The 19,097-nt window shown below is 25.6% G+C and overlaps 7 protein-coding genes across 7 annotated transcripts; 4 read left to right on the top strand and 3 right to left on the bottom strand.

The window, feature by feature from the left end:
- Positions 1 to 332: 332 nt before the first annotated feature.
- On the bottom strand, positions 333 to 1,202 carry LOC143221360 (uncharacterized). Its single transcript, XM_076446832.1, has 2 exons — positions 955 to 1,202; positions 333 to 588 (listed from the first exon to the last, which is right to left on the bottom strand). The coding sequence occupies exons 1-2, from the start codon at positions 1,200 to 1,202 to the stop codon at positions 333 to 335; spliced, it is 504 nt and encodes a 167-aa protein (XP_076302947.1).
- An 859-nt stretch (positions 1,203 to 2,061) lies between these two features.
- LOC143221364 (putative NADH dehydrogenase [ubiquinone] 1 alpha subcomplex subunit 12) lies at positions 2,062 to 2,902 on the top strand. The gene is given in 5 exon segments (XM_076446835.1): positions 2,062 to 2,098; positions 2,101 to 2,155; positions 2,322 to 2,408; positions 2,666 to 2,877; positions 2,880 to 2,902. Coding segments are annotated over 5 exon segments (414 nt in total).
- A 7,047-nt stretch (positions 2,903 to 9,949) lies between these two features.
- On the top strand, positions 9,950 to 11,219 carry LOC143221366 (outer dynein arm-docking complex subunit 4-like). The gene is made up of 2 exons (XM_076446837.1): positions 9,950 to 10,195; positions 10,917 to 11,219. The coding sequence occupies exons 1-2, from the start codon at positions 10,037 to 10,039 to the stop codon at positions 11,217 to 11,219; spliced, it is 462 nt and encodes a 153-aa protein (XP_076302952.1). The 5' UTR covers positions 9,950 to 10,036.
- Positions 11,220 to 11,860: 641 nt separating this feature from the next.
- Positions 11,861 to 13,371, top strand: LOC143221362 (exosome complex component RRP42-like). Its single transcript, XM_076446834.1, has 6 exons — positions 11,861 to 11,917; positions 12,023 to 12,218; positions 12,433 to 12,599; positions 12,674 to 12,868; positions 13,011 to 13,166; positions 13,267 to 13,371. Exons 1-6 carry the CDS (start codon positions 11,861 to 11,863, stop codon positions 13,369 to 13,371), a joined length of 876 nt encoding a protein of 291 aa, XP_076302949.1.
- A 276-nt stretch (positions 13,372 to 13,647) lies between these two features.
- LOC143221367 (uncharacterized) lies at positions 13,648 to 14,276 on the bottom strand. The gene is made up of 3 exons (XM_076446839.1): positions 14,028 to 14,276; positions 13,863 to 13,964; positions 13,648 to 13,779 (listed from the first exon to the last, which is right to left on the bottom strand). Exons 1-3 carry the CDS (start codon positions 14,274 to 14,276, stop codon positions 13,648 to 13,650), a joined length of 483 nt encoding a protein of 160 aa, XP_076302954.1.
- A 1,014-nt stretch (positions 14,277 to 15,290) lies between these two features.
- LOC143221365 (oligoribonuclease-like) lies at positions 15,291 to 16,360 on the bottom strand. The gene is given in 7 exon segments (XM_076446836.1): positions 15,291 to 15,395; positions 15,398 to 15,422; positions 15,490 to 15,710; positions 15,800 to 15,897; positions 15,900 to 15,960; positions 16,032 to 16,111; positions 16,288 to 16,360. Coding segments are annotated over 7 exon segments (663 nt in total).
- A 756-nt stretch (positions 16,361 to 17,116) lies between these two features.
- On the top strand, positions 17,117 to 18,728 carry LOC143221361 (uncharacterized). Its single transcript, XM_076446833.1, is given in 5 exon segments — positions 17,117 to 17,167; positions 17,424 to 18,040; positions 18,116 to 18,156; positions 18,159 to 18,386; positions 18,463 to 18,728. Coding segments are annotated over 5 exon segments (1,203 nt in total).
- The last annotated feature ends 369 nt before the right edge of the window (positions 18,729 to 19,097 follow it).

The following is a 19,097-nucleotide window of genomic DNA, read 5'->3' on the forward strand; positions in this document are numbered from 1 at the left end:
AGTTTATCTTATGGTGTCGAATGATATCATACAACTAACCAGATGAATGTAAAATGCATATTACGCGTTAATAGTGTAGAAATAAAAATGTTCTTTGTATCGTTGCTTGTTGTAGATAGTATCTTTAATATTTTGTTGTATACATTAGTTTGTCACTAAAATAATCTCTAAAGTGTTTATCCATTCCTTTTGTTTATATTATTAAAATATATTTTTAATTATAATAGAAATTTGTAAAAAAAATATAAAAGTCATTACAAACAGAAATACTTCAGCATTATATTCAAACGTCCAATAATTCATTATGCTGTACATAAATCATATACAATGCATTATACGTAGAGTTTCAATTTAGTATACCTTGGTTCATGCATCTTTTCAGAAAGCATTTTATAAGATAGTTTTAATAATCGAGTTATAATTAATGGTGGTGATAACTTTCTTTTCTGAATACGAATTTTCTGCTGCTCCACATGATCCTCGTACAATTTAGCCGTAAGTAGTAACATATATTTACGATCGGTTAGTCGAACAATATGACTTCCCATCACCTTCTCTAATCGATACTTTACTAGTGGGTAATTTATTCTATAATTAAAACATATTGAGAAATAAAATTAAAAACAATAAAATTTAAATAAATTATAAATTCTATAGAAATCAAATTTGGGATAAAATAAATATTACGATACAAAATCTGTAATTGTATTATAGTATAAATATTTTGTAAGTAATCTAGTATTACTTTAATGTGTATTACTAATATTCCATTTTACAATACTTTTTTGATATTAATTAAGTTAATTATCATTAAAAATATCGAAAGCAATTATTTTGGATATTTATTTTATAGTAGATATTGAAATCTGTAGTATGATTAATTTTTATCAAAAAGAACAATATCATATTTAATGAAATAATGAAAAATTAATACAAATGTTAAGGGTAACTTACGCGTATTTTACGTGTTCCGTTTCCCACCATTTTAAAGGAGTATCATACGGATCTATGGTAGATTGGAATACTTTTCGTATATCTTCAGAAACCTTTTCAGGCACTTTTAGTATTACCTTCTTCTCATCATCAATTTTTGTTTCTTCTATATCTTTATTCTCATTTTTATCCCTATATATTTTCTTCCCTTTAGAAATAGATTTTTTCTTATATTTACTTCGCCTTTTTTCTATAGTTGTCGTTTGCATTATCTATTGAATTCTTTATTCTTGTTTATTTCTGTTATTTAAAGCAATCTTTGATTAAAATTAATTATTCTATTATATTGTATTATTATTAATATGGTTAAACTTAAATCTTGTAAATGAATATAGTAAATTTAAGAGAAAACAAATGCACTCAAAGCAGCAATCTTAAAAATTTAAATGATGTTTAAATCTTAAATGGAAATAAAAACCTTTTAATTCCAAATAAAAAAAAAAATAAAAGGTTTTGGGAACATGAAAAAAAATAACTGAAGACAGTAATATTGAAAAAAAAACACTTTCATGATAATAATCACTTCATATATTTTATATCTATGATTTTATTTGAGACATTAGAAAATCAGTACTTTGTAATGTGTTTTTTGTAATATATAAATATATAATATAAAATATAAAATAATTTATATTAATTTTTTAAAGATAAATGTATGACTAAATTTAAATAATTGAATATTCCCGCGCTTCAATGACATTACGCTTTATTGTTAAGCTGCTTTTCAACAAATCAAAATATATATTATATTTAATAAAATTTCATATGAAATATTTATCATTTTTCACTCTTTCTTTAAAAATTAATATTTAATATTTAAAATAATATATCTTTACAAATTGAAAATATAAACTAGAAATAGTATAAATTATCTTAAATATCTTATATTTTAAATACTTTTACATTATATCCATATAGTTGAATTACGTATGCAGTCGTATAGTACTTAAAGGTTTTGGAGTTCTAAAAGAAATTTAAAGGTTAGTTTGCATTACTGAAATGTGAAATGTTTATGATGCTACATAGTTGGTATGACTGTACATTGTGTGTGTATCTTTAGAAACAAATATGGCAAAGTACCTTGGGTTGGATAAAATTAACAATTTTGGAAAATTATACAAACAAATGGTGGTATTTTGAAGACTTTGTATAACGCATATAGGTTATTATAATAATAAATATTATTTAAATAATATTTATGTCAATATATTTCATAACTCTTATTTTAATTAAAAACTTCTTTTTATTTATTGATAACTGTTTATTACAAATATAAAGATAATTTAACAAATAATCGTATTATATTTCAAAAATTTTTAATATTTCAGATTGGATGAAGTCAAATTTGGTACCTTAGTAGGTGAAGACAAATTTGGAAATAAATATTACGAAAATAATTCGTACTTTTTCAGTAAGTTGAGAAATTGAACATTTTCCTCATATTGCAAATGTGTAAAATACTTCAAAAAGTGGCATAAGAAATAGAGATTTTTATAAATTGTTCTATTATATGAACATATTTGTTATTTTATTGTAAAAATTAATCATACGCTAAACTTTATTTTGAAGAATGAAAATAAATAGTAAAAGATTAAATTTTTAATAGATTTGCCTAATAAGTTGCTTGTAATCATTAAGTAATTTTTATTCCCATTATTTTTACAATAGGTAGTAATAGATGGGTAGTATATTCTGAAAGATATGGTATGGATTATGATGGTTCCCAAGTCCCACCAGAATGGTTTGGATGGTTACATTATAAAACAGATTTACTTCCTTCTCAAGATCCAAGTCGACCAAATTATAAATGGATGGCAGAACATCGACCAAATCTAAGTGGTACCGATGAAGCTTACATACCTTATACTACTACAAGACCAAAATTATACCATGGAAACCACCACAGTAATACACTTAGCATAATTTATTATATATAATTGCTTAAAGTAATTATGATAGAGATAAAAATAACAAAATTAAATGTAAATAAAATACTTACATGAAAATATTATAGTAAAATTTAGTATCTATAGTTATTTAATGTATTATTAAATATTATCAATAATACTGTTTAACAAATTTTAACTTTTTTTCTAATCTAATATTCATTAGATGATCCTTGTAGAGTTTATTTTCCTACATACGAATCAGTAATCGAAATTACTCTATCAATCTCAATTTTCGAAAATTGTGAGTGTTCCTAAAAACGGATGATTTTTTGTTAAAATGAAGTATTACATAAAAAGGAAGAATGAGGTCTTCGGTAGCCTCCTCGCTCGTTTTGTATTTCTACTACCTTCTCTGAGCTTCGAGTCGGAAATTACAGATGGCGCTGATGGAATGTCGCTCAAATTTTTATCCTTGTCTAACTTACTGTAGAAATTAGTGCCCTGCCAACAGATTGCATTAAGTGTATATTGAATTTATTTAGCAAGATTCGTATTATGTATTATATTTTGCTGCATGTTTAAGATAACATTTTTCTTATATCCTTTACTATTAATTTTAGCAGTTTATTTTCACTAATAATATTTTTTTTATCAATTAATACATTTTTGATTATTTACAGTAGAATTTGGACAGTATAAAAATAACCAACAAGGAACAAAATAATGAATAAATAACATCATTTTAAGTATTAGAAAAAGATACATATATATTTACACCGTTTATTTATATAGTCATAATGATTCGTTTTTTTTTTTCTTCTGACTGTTATGCAATGTGGCTACGCGACGGTAAAACCCCGTATTATACATTACAACGAATATTTTCTTGATGTAATCGAATTGAAAACTATTTCAATAATTCTGTTCTATGGCTGCTTCTTCAGAAAAACCTGCAGAATATGATACTTTTGAGCAAATTCGTGACAGATAATGAATTTTTTGTAAAAATGCAAAAAGTACTGTTGACGACTTATTCTTATATTTTAATGACCAATTATAATTATTCAGAAACATAAATAATTATAATTATAGATATTGATAAACTCGGAATACTCTCGCCAAATTTTTAGGACAAGAATGAATCTCCTAACGTTATTCCTTTTTATGTAATACTTTAATTTATCCAACAATCGTGCGTCTGTTAGAAAAATTCACGATGTTTCTAAACTGAGGTTGATAGAACAATTTCGATTACGGATTCGTTTTCAGGAAAGTAAGCTCTATAAGATTTATGCAATTGCATAAATGCATAAATAATATATTACAGATTAAAAGTGGTGTTAGATAGTGTAATTGAGTTATTATAGCTAATATCTTGAAGAATTCTATGCATATATTACATGAAATATAGAATTTCTACTTATCTAATAAATATCTCTTTTTTTATTCAAATTTAAATTTTTATCAAAAAATAATAATAAATTTTTATTATTACTAATTTATTTCTTTCAAAAAGTATTTAAAAAATACTAATTAAAAATATACTATTTATAATAATATAATATTGACAAAGATTTATAATGTTGATATAATAACAATAAATATGTTTCCCCTGAAGAGGAAAGGAACTTCTAAAGAGACAGTTATCTTTGTCCTCTGTTACTACTAGCATATTGATTAGTTTTTATTACCAGGAGTAGGGAGAGAATACAAAAAGTATAGGCGGAAAAGTGCCAATCGTATACAAGTTAAGAAATAAAGATAGCCCCAGAAAGTTTATGTCATCTAATTGATCAAGAACTTGCCCACTATGAACATCAAAAGGGTTTAATATGAAAATGTGTTCTGTTTTGTGTAGGAATGTAAAATAAACTCAACTAAAACGGTTACTTCTTAATACGAAGATCGGAAATTAGGGGTGAGTGATATGAGATATTAATAAAAAATAATTTTTTAGCACATACTTTCCCCTTATAGATATATTTCGATTGCTATTATTTGAATAAATTATTTATGAATGTATGAATAAAAATACATATATTGATTGAAGTTAAGTAAATACGTAAAATTCAACAATTATATGTCCTATTAACTTGTTCGTCTCAAAGAAGAATATAATTAATGTGAAATTATTTAATTAGATACACTATAAAATTTAAGAAATTTTACTTGCTATTCATCTACAATCTATTATTAACAAAATTTATTTTAATTTATTGTCGATAATTAATTTGGAGTTTTTTTTAAATATAGTATGTAGCATTTACTTTGATATTTGATAGGTGCGATTAGGTTTATATTTAAAAAAACTATTTTTACTTTTAGTACTAGAACAATTTAATAAATAACATATTTAATAATATATAAATCCTTATATGATAGATCATATGTTTTTTTATTCATATATAGTATATAACTAAAAATTTAATAAAATATATTATAGGCTTTAAATCAGTATGGTAAACCACCGCAAAGTGAAATCGCAAATGAAACATTTTACTTCAATAGAAAAAAAATTATTAGTAAATGAAGCATTGGTCCACGTAAAAAATGGAAATTATCATAAAGCCATGTACCTATATAATAAAGTAAGTTTATTAAATTTCATATTTAAAATCGTACAAAAATACAAAATAATACCTTCTTATGTTTGACAAATATAAGATTAAAAATAGCATTAGTTAAAAATAAATAATTAATTATGAAAGTTAAGATCAGATGTAATACATAAAATACTAAATTGTCTCAAAGAAAAAAGTATTACAATAGTATGATTATTCAAAAAGTGGATGAGTTAACGAAAAATCGTTTTATTTATCAATGTTTATATAATTGGTAATTTTTATAAGATTTAAATAAATATTAAAAATTGCATTTATAGAACAAATTATTTATTCTTATGTTATCTATAAAATTCTGAAGTATCAAATATTCTAGTAAATTGAGATATTACATATTATATTTGTATCGTGATGTGTGTTAACGTTCGAGACGTAGAACTTTTATAATAAAGTGCACTGTGATTAGCGTTCTACACTTTATTATTAGTTTGATGATTTGGTGATGTTGATGATGCGTTTTGTCTACATTCTGATGCGATTTATCCGATATACGATTTCGTTCTTGATGTGTTCTGTTTGATGTTTGATTTATTTTTGTCTGCGCTGTTCGATGTTTGTTGGAGTTCAGATCGAGTATGTTATGATTGGTTGATATAGAATTTGGTAGTGGAAAAATAGTTTTCTGATTCGATTGTTTTTATGTCGGAAAGATTTTTTGTCGTTTCCTTGAGTAAGTCACACGTACGTCTATGTTTCTGGTTTTTATAAATCTTCAATGCTCGTTTCTGGTAATTGCGATTTAATCCGTAAAAAAACCGCGAGGCACGTTTAACCTTTTTTTGTCGCGCCACAACATACCGTCCCCCTTTAACAGCTAAAAGTTCAATTGTTTTGTATGTCGATATGATGATGTTGACTACTTAACTTAGGTAGAGATGCGATTTATTATTTCGTATTTCCTGTGATAGTGATAAGGCTCGTAGACCGACTTCCATTTCCCAAACCTTGCGCTTTGATTATTGATCGTGTTTAAAACTAGTTTACAAGTGCTATTCTTTACAATGTTCGAATTATACAACGTTCCCGTTACTATCCAGCCTAATTTAATTTTTGTAGTGAAACTGTTGTGTTGTTTAAGGTGAACTGCAAACTGTGAGCAGTTTGAAAAAGATTTCGGCCCTTAGTAACCCGTCGATTGTGCCCGATTTATAAAAGTTGGGGTTTGCTAAATGTATGGTTGTAGGTATTTTTAGTTCGTCGACACTTATCGACCGACTAGGTATCGAGCCACTAATTTCGAGTACTACTAATAAATTTATTTTTTATGATAAACCGTTTAGACGTGATTTTATCGTTGTGCTTGCTGATGCTTCTAAGGTTGATACTGCTTGATTAATTCCAATTACTGGTGTTTTGATTCTATTATATAAAAGACCGAGTTTCGTTACTAGTTATGAAATGTTATTGAGATCCTGAGTCTAACAGGACGCGACATCTGTGAAACGATATTTGATTGTCTGCAATGTTGATTAACGCGGTTGATAATAAAACTTCCGATAGAGCATTGATCGCATTTAGTATTGTCGTTGGAACTTGTGTTATCTGAATCGATTCTTCTGTGTCTGTGTGTAGTATTTTGTTCGCATTTTGTACATGTTTTCGCGAGACAATTTTTCGTACTATAATTAGCTCTGAGGCAGTTATAGCAAAGTGTTGCCTGTCGTATTATTTCCTTTCGATGAGTTATATCCGTGTCTACGAGTTCCAAACAATATTGCGTATAGTAATTTTTTTTACATAAAGCTTTAACTAAAGTTTATTACTCTTGGTTGGGTTAGACTCAGGTTGAGTTTGACAGTGCTAACGTTTTCTGAATCAGTCGTTGCGATTTTCTATCTTGTAAAAATTCTAACAGTTCATTAACTGACAGAAAATAACGAAATTTTAACCGTGTCTGCTTGTCTAATTTAGAAGTTATTGCATACACTGGAAACGCTTGAAGAAATGGTTTGATCAACGCTTCTAATGCTCGATAATTTTTGGTTGCGTTGTCGACGAAGTCCCCAAAAGAGGCTGGCTTTGATCACGTACATTGAAATAGTTCAAAAAATGCCTTGATTCGAGTATTTATGATTGCGGTCGGATTATTGTAATATATTATGTATTATATTATTATATTCCACGCGACTGAGTAATCGGCAGCGGTCGTTACGCGAGACCCGATTTTTTTTACGGCCTTCCAGGTAGATTCCAGGTAGATCAGTTTCTAGGAATCACGGAAGGAGGGATTATCGCGTTCCGCCGACCTAAACGCCCCGGGAAAGCCAGACCATGACTCGTTTAACCTTCTAAATTTCGGTAGGTCCATTGTCGGTAATTTTACGTTCGATTCTGTATTGGTGGATAATATACTGCTGTCGTTCGGTAAGAAACTAATTCCTCCGCAGGCGTGAGAGCTTCTAATTCATTCTGGATCAGGTTAAATGTTTCAGAAACTGCCTTAATATGATTCTACGAATCTTTTAAAGAGTGTTAATTTTTAAACATGCGTTATTATAAACCTTCGGTTCTCGTTTCTGATAATTGCGATTTAATCCGTAAAAAGGACAGCGAAACACGTTTAACCTTCTTTCAATAATATTATAATAAACTAATAATTATGAGTCAAGTGTTATCTTAATATTTCGACTATTTCATCATTATTACGTAATATAATGTACTATAATGAAAAATATATATGTAATTATAGATATAATACTAACCTACAACGAATGTTATATCATTAATTTTCTCGAACCTTATTAAAACAATAATTTTCGACCTAATTTCTTTACTATTTTTCCAATTTTATTAATTTTTATAAATAATTTTAATAAATGAGCATAATAGCCATGATAAAAAAAAATTATTTACTTTCTTGGACTATTATAGCGTCAGACAGCGTAATCACATTATTGCATGTTATACCCTTATAAGATAAATACAGTACCAGTAAAAAAAACGTCATTCGTTGCAATAGCCCGTTTTTTAAATTTTTACATTGAACCATTCTATTAAGATAAACATTTTCCAATCTTTTAATAATAGCTGAAGTACTATTACAAAATTATGAAAATAATAAGAAATCACATTTTAATAATAAAAGAACAAATATTAAAAGTGTTACTGATCAAATTTATGATAAAGAACGAATTAAAACATTACATATATTATAATACGGTCAAGAGTATTTTCAAAAATGTAAAAGAAATATTTCGATTTACAAAGTAATATTTACAAGTTGTAAAATGTGTCAATCAGATTAAGATAAACAGTTTATCATGCCGAGACAATGTAATTAATAATTTACCACAAACTTGTTCTTGAAATAAAAGATGTATTTCATTTTAAATAAATAATAACATTCACAATGATTTCATCAGCATTTTATCCACATTCATAAAAAGAATATATTCTACTTTTTATAAATTAATAAAAATTCTTTATGTGAATAATAACAGACATATTAACATAACTTCTAAACTCTTTTCTCTTTTTTGCGAAAGGTAATAAAAATTAAAAAAAAAGTTTTTCTAAAATACCTTTGAACTTCAGATTCTGCAATTTTAAACTAAGAGTCAAGTCCTATTAGAGAAATGTTTCACATTCTACGTATTTCGTTGAAATAGACTACCAACCACTAGACTAAATGCTTCCCGGCAAGTACTGAGGGAGCTTCAAATTCCTTTGTTCATGTATGATCTGAGATTTTCGTACGCCGAATTTATCCGCATTGTTGACTGTTTCTAAGGAAACAAGCCATCTGGGGAAGGTGTCGATAACCACACGTCTATTCAACACGCAAAACACACGAAAGCGCCTTACATTCTAAGTTGTTCTCGTGAATGAAACGCGCCAAGTGTGTCCGTTCCAGCAATTTTTATTTATAAGAAAAAAATTGAAAATATTAGTGATATTTTCAGATATTTTATTTGTAAAACTAAAATTATAAAGCAAAAAATATAAATTATATAAATTAATAGCCAAATAGATACAAAGATACTAACGGCATAAAAAATATTTTCTCCTCTTTTCTTATTCATTGCTATTAATTCTTAATTTCAAGAAATATTAACTGTCTTAATAAAAAAAAAAAACATTTAAAAAGTCGGTTCAAAAAGAAAAAAGATGAGTGAAGTAACAGTATCAGAGTCTACAGGTGCGCAGAATGTTATTGATTCGAAAATTATGGGTATCCTAAATCCAACAATGCATCATCATGATTTGTTACAAAGCTATGTCCGAGTGCCCGCAGAAAGTATTTCAAATTCAAAACAGTTCGAAGATGTGGAAAATTTTAATAAAGCGCCATCCTCTTTGGGAACTTGTCTCGACACAGAATCTATCGATAACACTGATAAAGAAAGCCGAGTTGACGAAGACATGAAAAAGAAAAAAAATAATAAGAAACAACAGAAAAACAAATCCAATAAATTATCGTTGGTCGAGCCGGAAATGAGTATTCAAAAGAGAAAGAAATGACGTCGACAGAATAATGGTGTTCGCCGTCAGGAAGAAGTATACACTGATAAGGATCGCGCTGCTGCTGTAAATATGGGAACTAAAGATATTAAACAGTCGTTAAAAATGAAACAGAAACAAGATCGCAATTTACAATTGCCAGAAGACACTGAGCCAACCGCTATGTTGGCATTGGGATTGCGTGAGATGCGAATTGGTGATGTTAAAGTCGCAATGAATTGTATTAATAAGGTTCCTTTTGACTCTTTCTTGAATTGAATATAATTTTATTCTTTGGTGTTTTATGTTTTTCCCTTCTTCATAAGTATATATGTATTTATATGAAATTAATAATTTACTTAGTTTATGTTATTTATATCTTATAAAAATTAATTTTACAGTAATTTGAGACGTGTGTTTCAAATCATTTAATTAGTTTTGAATAGTGTCTTCTCCTCTTTTACCAATATCCTTATAGCATTTTTGAATAATGTTTGGAAAAGTAAACCAAAATTTCTTTTTATAATCGATTTAGAAGAAGATAATAGAATAAAATATTTTATATTTTTGCACTATTAGCTACCTTCATATTTAATTTATTCTTATTTTTTTTATATATTATGTATTATCAATTTTAATAAAGATTATCATCATTAAATATCGCTAAAAAAATGAAAAATAGTTTAATTAAAAAATTATGGGAATTGAAAAATTGAAAGTAATATGATATCGTATAATTTAAAAAATTTTTTTATATACAATCAATTAGAAAAATTACTTCTATTAAATAAATTGAATAAACGTGATTCATATTATTAAATTGTATAAAGTAGCAATAAATAATTAATAAAATAGTATAAAAATTTATACTTTTTTTTATTAAAAATTTTAAAAATTTAAGAATTTATGAACTGTCTATATTTTAGTTGTAATGTAATTAGGTCATGTAATGAATACTATTATTTTCTGTCAGGCCTTGGATCTTGAACCAAATGATAATAATGCATTAATAGCACGAAGTAGATGTCATCTTTTACTAGGAGAAGCACAAAAAGCATTACAAGATGCGGAAAATGCATTACAATGCAGAATGAAAAATACCAGTATGGCTAACGCAATGTATTGCAAAGCTGAAGCTTTATATCATCTTGGTGATTTTGAAATGAGTCTTGTATATTATTACCGTGGCATGAGAATTCGACCAGAATGCGGACAATTTCGTCTTGGTGTTCAAAAAGCGAAAGATGCAATACAAAATATACTGCGTAAAAATTAAATGCTTATATCATAAATATATAAAACATTGAAAACAACATTTTTAAATTTATATAAAATAATACTTAATAATGTATTATTTTAATAAACTATTGATGAAATATTGTAAAAATTTATAAATAAATATATTGATTTATCTGTGAAAAATATATTAATTTTAAAACATTTACTCATAAAATATAATATAAAAATTTTTCAAATTCTGTATATATATTCGTATTTATTTGTTCCTCTACTAATTTCTAGAGAATAATAATAGTAAACTGTAGATAACGTAAAAAGTATGTATATTACTTTTTCATTTACTTATGAACACGCATAAAGCACTTGTTTTATTATATAAATAAATTAATCTTTGATGACAAGTATCATAAACATTGTTAAATATTTTACGACATTTTATAATTTATCTAAATAGTATAAACAATAGTATACAAATAGTGTACATATTTGTTATATTAGATTGTCGTTAATGCAAAAGTAATAATTGCAGGTTAGGTAACTTTATTAATTATGTATTTATGATGAAATACCGGAAAATAAATATTACGTATACAATTATTTACTATTTTTTATGTTGAATTATTGGCGTAAAATTATATTTAAATTTATTTCAAATATTTAAACATAAAACATTTTATAATGGCAGAAGTTGTTTTAAGTTCTGGTGAAAAAACTTTCATTCTTCATGGAATAGATGTAAGTTGATATAAATTTCTATGAATATTTATTTATACACTAAAAAGGTATTGCAATTTATATACTTTTGTAACTATGTAATTTATTTGATTTTATAATTATAAGGCAGACTTTAGAAATGATGGTAGACGACGTTGTGAATACAGACCAATGGAAATTGAAACCAAATTAATGCCACAAACTCATGGATCGGCAAGATTACATATAGGAAACACAGATATACTTGTTGGTATTAAAGTAGAACTTGACATACCTTATGCTGATAGACCAAATGAAGGAAAATTAGAATTTTTTGTTGACTGTTATGTTATATTACATAATTAATAGATATTTAAGATAAAAAATTCAAGAAATTGCTTTAATAAGAAAAACATTATTCCTATAAGTAAAACACTTTGTATTTCTAAGTAATATTTAAAAATGTTTGATAATGGTAAATATGAATAATTTTGTATTAAGTTAAAAAGAGGAATATATGCATTAGCTAGTTATTTTATATAGTTTATTATATTTAAGTTCTGCCACTGCAACTCCAGCATTTGAAGGAAAAGGTGGCGATGATTTAGCAACTGAAATAAGTAATACTTTAACAGTTGCTTATCAAACACGTAATGCTTTTGATTTAAGAACATTATGTATTTTACCCAATAAAAAATGCTGGAAAATATATGTTGATGTATTGGTAAATATAATACTTATATATTTAAACCATTTACATAAAAACAATAATTTCAAAGACATAATATACATATGTAGATTCTTCAGTGTGGTGGCAATCTTTTTGATGCAGTAGGAATTGCAGTTAAAGCTGCATTAAATAGTACTGAAATACCAAAAATTACAGCTGCAACTCTTGATGGTGGAGAACCAGATATTGAGTTATCAGATGATTTTTATGACTGCATTCAATTAGACACAAGCAATTATCCAATCATCGTAACACTGTGTAAAGTATGTTTTTATCAATTTATATTATTTTATAACTCTTTTATATTACAAATATTACAAAATAAGAAAAGTTTGATGTTATACTCAATATATGAAAATTATGTTTGAATACATGTTTTCAATCATTACTCCAATTTTTTTACAGATTGGTGATAATTATATTGTGGATCCAACTTCAGAAGAAGAAGTGTGTAGTGCAAGTAGTATAGTTATGTCTACATTACCAAATGGTAAAATTTCATCAATTATTAAACTGGGTTATGGAAGCATTCAACCTAATACTTTGAACAAAATGTTGCAAGTAATGATGATATTATATATTATGCAGAAAATATATATAGAATAAAGTACAGATATAATTATATATTTTACTATGTATGATTATTTATCATATGTTTCAGATGGGTAAAGATATAGGATTACAATTAAATAAAGGTCTTATGAAAGCATTGGAAGAAGAAAATCAACTTGGACGACAAAGACAGATATTAGGATTTCTTAAATAAATATAAATATACAATAATTACTAATCACAAATATACCTAAATTTTATACATAAGTATTATGATTTTGCTATCATTTATGTTATTTTAAGCCTATTTTATATTTATTACAGTGATTTAAACAAGATCAAATAAGTAAATTGAACAAGATAGTTAATTTTAAAAAAAATTTACCTTTTATAAGCATCTATTAAATAAAATGATAAGTATACACACAATATACCTTGTATCATTATTTTATTATATTTAAATACTACATAACAATAATTACAATAACTTTTATATAGGAGAATTTTCAAAACCAGATGTAGCAAACTGTTTTGGCTTTATAAGACCTTGATAATTTTTAGCTCCTGGAATTTGTGCAGGAGGTGTTTTTATTATTCTCCAACCTGATTGTCTCATCCAAGTCTATAATGAAACAAATTTTTACATTTTACTTGTAGTTTGGATATTATATTTACAATATATATTGAAAAATTTTTCTAACATACAGCTGTATTATATTTCATGTAATACCATCCACCATAAACTGCAACGATACTCATAAGCAGATTTGCTATTACATGTCGTGTTACCAGTGCTCTTGTGCTACCCTATAATCAAATGTTATGAGAAACAAAGACATTCCTTTTTTATTTATAAATGTCTCAGCTTACCATAAGAGGAGTTAATAAGCTTTCAACTTGATTTAAAGGAGCTCTATAAAATCTACGTATTGGATTATACAAATTTTTATAATATTCCTTTGTAGTTATTGGTTCTTCTGGTGCGAGAATTTGGCTTTTCAGATACTTTGCTCTCCACGCACGTTCCTCATCTGTCATACCAATTAAACGTTCTCTAACATCAGTTACACGGCCACCAATTGATATTACCTTTACACCACCAGAATCAGAAGACGCCATTGTGAATAAATAATCTGAAATTATAATAATATAATATAAAGAAAAATATGAAGTAGTTAGCATTAATATGAATCTCAGATTCTTATAAGATTATCATAAAATATAAAATATAAAAAATAATTAACCCAATTTATATATACAAAATAATGATATTAATTACACTATATATTAACAAACATATAATTTATATAATTTTGCAAACATAACATATTAATTTTAACCTGTTTATCTGTATCTAATAAATACGATATATGTATGTGATATATTGTATATATTTACAATAAAGTATAATATATATAAAATAATAATATATATTAAAAAACAAACGTTATTCTATCAAAGTTACCTACAAGTATTGCGTCACGTAGTACAAGAATGAATATAACCTTTAATTTATTTGACAAAAATGCGCATGTCAGTAATACAAATATAGTTTATTTAATAGCTTTCGAGATGTAAGCGCAATTTTTTAAACAGTATATAGTAATAGGGTTTGAAATATTGTTATACAATTCTGGAGACAATTTTGCTCGTTAAAAACAAACACGTCTTTGATGCAAGTTCGAAATATGTTAATATATTTTACTCCCGAGAAAAGTAATTTTTATTGTTTCTTATACTAATTTTTTCTATTCTAATTTCTTTTTTTGTTTTAAACTAAATAAATTTATTTAAAAAAAAAGAATTTTTTATTCACTATTTTTAACTTAATATAGAAAATGCTAAAGAAAAAGCAAGAACTTAGAGATAAATAATTTTTATTGATAACTAAATTTAGATTGAATAAAAATTACTGTAATAATTAATACATTAAGTTTGAAATCTATATATATTTCAATTTATGCAAAAATATATTGTAACTATAAATGATAAATTTTTATATATATATATATATTTCAAAAATTAAATTTAAATATAGATTTTAATATATTTTGTATTACAGCATAATTTTCTATAATTTTTAATATTTATTTATTAATGTTATTTCTTGGAAGATGACATTCATGATAATATTCATTTAACACATAGATCAAATATATTATTTTTGTAATATTGTAATTCTTTTATGCTTTCTTTTATATCAGGTAATGCTCTATGAGAATAATTTTTTTTTAAGATAAGATCGGTATATTTGTATTCCACCTCCTAAAATTGGCATAATTATATATTATTTCATCAAATATATAAAATATAAAGTATAAGAAATACATACATTACTAAGCTTTTAATAGAAGAAACATCAATAATTCTATAATGTAAATAATTATTAACTGATGGCATGTATTTTTCTAAGAACATGCGGTCCATATAAACTGAATTGCCTGCTAGTGGAGCTATTCCTTCTTCTATATATGATTTCAAATATTTTAATACAATTTGTTCAGCATCTTGCACTGTAATCTTACTTTGACGTGATTCATTAATTAATCCATTCTAGAAATATAAGAAAGATGATGTTTAAGAGTTTATACATTATTCCTAAATTTACTTATATCTATTATACATTAATCTTAGATGTTTACTTTCTGATGAGTTGTTAAACACCAACTATCCATATTATTTAATATCTCATCTGGTTGGTATAAAACAATGTTTAAATCTTTGCTTATAACTTTTAATTATTGTCAGTGATTAAACATGCTACTTCCAAAATATGGGATCTATTTATGTTGATTCCAGTCATCTGAAATATAAATGAGGAATTAGTATCATTAAAGGTATATTTTATTACGTAAAATTATATTATTAACATACCTCCATATCTAACCAAACAATATAATCACTCAACTTACTTTTTTTTCTATTGTTACTCATGTTTAACATAGGCGATTTAACTATTTAAACAAATTTTTGAATAGTTAGTTAATTTTTTATAATAGGTTTATCAGAAAACTAAGTATTTTATTACAGTTCTTAAATATTTACTATAAATTGTGTAAAATTTTCTGTAACTAGTAATTAATATTTTATATTTAATTATATTGATATAACAATGTAAAAGAAACATTACTATTTTGGTGGTAACTTGGAACTAGTAATTGAAGATAATTTTTGGACCATCTTAAACAATGTGTAAAAATCATTATTTCTTGAAGTTAGGGTTAATAAAATTTTTAATTTTATACATACGAGAAAAAGTATAGATAGAAGAATAGGTAAGGTACACATTCATACAAAGCGTACAAAATTCACTATCGAAGAATAGGTACACAAAATCTCTAGCATGATAAAATCTAATTTTTATTATTAATTAAAGTATAAATATTATTCAGTATAAATTAAATTCTGTTTAACAGTAATTTATAATATTAATTTGTAATTATTTAATATTTTTCTTTTTGTAAATTGGAATATAGTTAAAAGTGTTTAAAACAACATAAATATAATGTAACAAGTATTTGATAAATTAAATAAAATGTTTAAACATTTTTGGAGAAATTATAAAAAGAACTTATTTATCAAAAAAGTAACTTTAAATTTACAGTGATATTTTAAAGTAAATATTACTAGATGATTTTAATAAATATATAAATGTGTATTAAATTTATGGTAAGAAACATAAACATTACAAATTTTGTTTGATACCAAGTGTGGATTTTATATTCATTTAAATTTAGCCATTTACTGTCATGTTAGTTAAAGAGAATTAGATTGAGTCATAAAAACCACTAAACAGAAAAGTAGAGACTACACAGTTATGGTGGCGACAATGATGGAATTGTGAAAAAACTATCGTTAAGATTGCATAGAAAAAAAGGACTTCTTTGGAATTATTGGGTGACCATAACTTTATTCGATAATTATTTGTTACAGAAATTGTAATTTTCGAAAAAGAAAGTATGGAAGCAGAACCTTTAGAACTTGAAGATGGGGAAGTTATAGATGATGAGGTGAAATATTGTATAATTTCATATTTGACAGGAGTCTAACCTATTTTAACCATAAAGACATTGTGTTTCAGTATTAAAATTCATAGTTGAATTAAAATTATTTTAGTTAAAATATATTATTTCAGTGAAATTATTTTTCTATACTTTATACTTATAATATGATACTTTTCTAGAATATGTTTTAAAATCAAATGATAAAGTTATTTTTACAATGATAAAATAAGTTTATTAATTATTGTAATATATCTTTATTCAGGCAAACGATATCGAAACGTATAATGTTCTAAAAAGACCTCATGCAATTCCAAATAAAGAAGAAAATGTAAAAATGGGTTACAGTGATGAGTCTGATGATTCTGCAGATTCCGAAAGTGACTCTGATTCAGATTCAGAACATATCAAAAGTAAAAGACCTAAATTAAAATTAAAACGATCTAGAAGTATGACAAAAAATTGGGGGGACAAAAATGATAAATATAAAATATGGTGTACTCAGTTACAAGAAGAATCTTTAACAGAAGATTTAGTCCTATGTGGTGTAACAAAAAAATGGAATCAAGAGCGTAGTGTTGAGAGTTATAACATTCCACACCATTATTCTTTTAATGGTACTTGGAATATGGAGCATTGTAACAATAATAGTTCAGAAGATGAAAAGGACAATGAAAAAAGACTAACAAATAAAAGAACAAATTCAGATAGAAGTAACATTAGATTGAGATTAGGAAAGAAACGTAATTCAATGGATATAGATAATCAAAAAGGAACTGCACGAAAAATTGCAGATTTAAGTACAACAATTGAATCAACTGATGCAGATGTGGCTACTGATATTTCATCAAAACTTAGTGAGCAAAAAAGCTCTTCTTATAAGTAAGAAATTTATTTTGATATTAAACTAATATATGTATATGTATAATTATCTAAATCTTTATATCTTCTAGGGAGGATTGTAAATTTACTTGGTAAAGAAAAAGCTATTGATTTTTTCAAAAAACCAGAAAGATTGAAGAAGGAGGTGGTCTTTTAATAATGAATGGTTCTAGAAGAAGAACTGCAGGAGGTGTATATTTATGGTTAGTGAAAAATGATAAACACATCCCTCAAGAAAAAATACAAGAGATTTTTTATTATGATAAAAAAGAACATGCTGAACAAAGAAAAGCTGATGCTGTTGCAAGAAGACAGAAAGCACAAGAATTAATAAAATGTTTAGAAAGTAAGTTACCTTAATATATAATCATAACAATTTTTTATAAATATAAATTTAACAAAAATATTTTTAATATGTATAGACGGTTCTGAGAAAGATCTTCCTGCTTTGCTAACTAAGGCAGAGCTTTCTACTAGAGAAATAGCAGAAGAAGCAAGATTGAGGCGTGGAGAAGGCATGGATAGAATGCCAGTTGATTCTGATCGAACAATGACTAATCCACCACCTAGCCCTGTAACAGATGATCCAGATCATTCAGAGCATCCACTTGTACAAAGGCATATTCAAGACTTTGAAGATGATTTCCTTGATATTGGAATAGACATAGACAATATGGAAGTATTTTAAAACATTATAATTTCTTTGTAATATGTATTGCGCAGATAATTTGTACAAAACCAAGTTCTAATCTTTACAAAATATCTAAACACATACATTATGTGAATACAATTTACATAATTTGTACGATTGCCTACAATATACATAGATAAAAATCATGGGTGTGATCAAATAATGATCAGTCCAAATTATTGCAACGACGTTCCATATTGTGATAAAATAATTTATCAAGTGTACATATTATGGTAACATACTTTGTTATTTTCTCAGACTTTGAAAAACAAAAAATATTTGTATACTCTTTTCTTATGTTTCATTTAACATGTTTGTATTTATTATTAAGATGAATGTAAAAAAATGTAAGAGACGTAACAAGTA

The sequence above is a fragment of the Lasioglossum baleicum genome, unplaced genomic scaffold, assembly GCF_051020765.1.
Source record: "Lasioglossum baleicum unplaced genomic scaffold, iyLasBale1 scaffold2308, whole genome shotgun sequence".
In the NCBI taxonomy this organism is placed as follows: domain Eukaryota; kingdom Metazoa; phylum Arthropoda; class Insecta; order Hymenoptera; family Halictidae; genus Lasioglossum; species Lasioglossum baleicum.

Bases quoted from the DNA above. Each gene is read 5' to 3' on its own strand.
- LOC143221360 (XM_076446832.1), bottom strand. From the start codon at position 1,202: ATGCAAACGACAACTATAGAAAAAAGGCGAAGTAAATATAAGAAAAAA. The intron at 589-954 runs GTAAGTTACCCT...TTTTAATTATAG, and splicing joins ACGGAACACGTAAAATACGC to AATAAATTACCCACTAGTAA.
- LOC143221366 (XM_076446837.1), top strand. From the start codon at position 10,037: ATGGGAACTAAAGATATTAAACAGTCGTTAAAAATGAAACAGAAACAA. The intron at 10,196-10,916 runs GTTCCTTTTGAC...ATTTTCTGTCAG, and splicing joins CAATGAATTGTATTAATAAG to GCCTTGGATCTTGAACCAAA.
- LOC143221362 (XM_076446834.1), top strand. From the start codon at position 11,861: ATGGCAGAAGTTGTTTTAAGTTCTGGTGAAAAAACTTTCATTCTTCAT. The intron at 11,918-12,022 runs GTAAGTTGATAT...TATAATTATAAG, and splicing joins TCATTCTTCATGGAATAGAT to GCAGACTTTAGAAATGATGG. The intron at 13,167-13,266 runs GTAATGATGATA...CATATGTTTCAG, and splicing joins CTTTGAACAAAATGTTGCAA to ATGGGTAAAGATATAGGATT.
- LOC143221367 (XM_076446839.1), bottom strand. From the start codon at position 14,276: ATGGCGTCTTCTGATTCTGGTGGTGTAAAGGTAATATCAATTGGTGGC. The intron at 13,965-14,027 runs GTAAGCTGAGAC...ATTTGATTATAG, and splicing joins GCTTATTAACTCCTCTTATG to GGTAGCACAAGAGCACTGGT. The intron at 13,780-13,862 runs GTATGTTAGAAA...GTTTCATTATAG, and splicing joins ACATGAAATATAATACAGCT to ACTTGGATGAGACAATCAGG.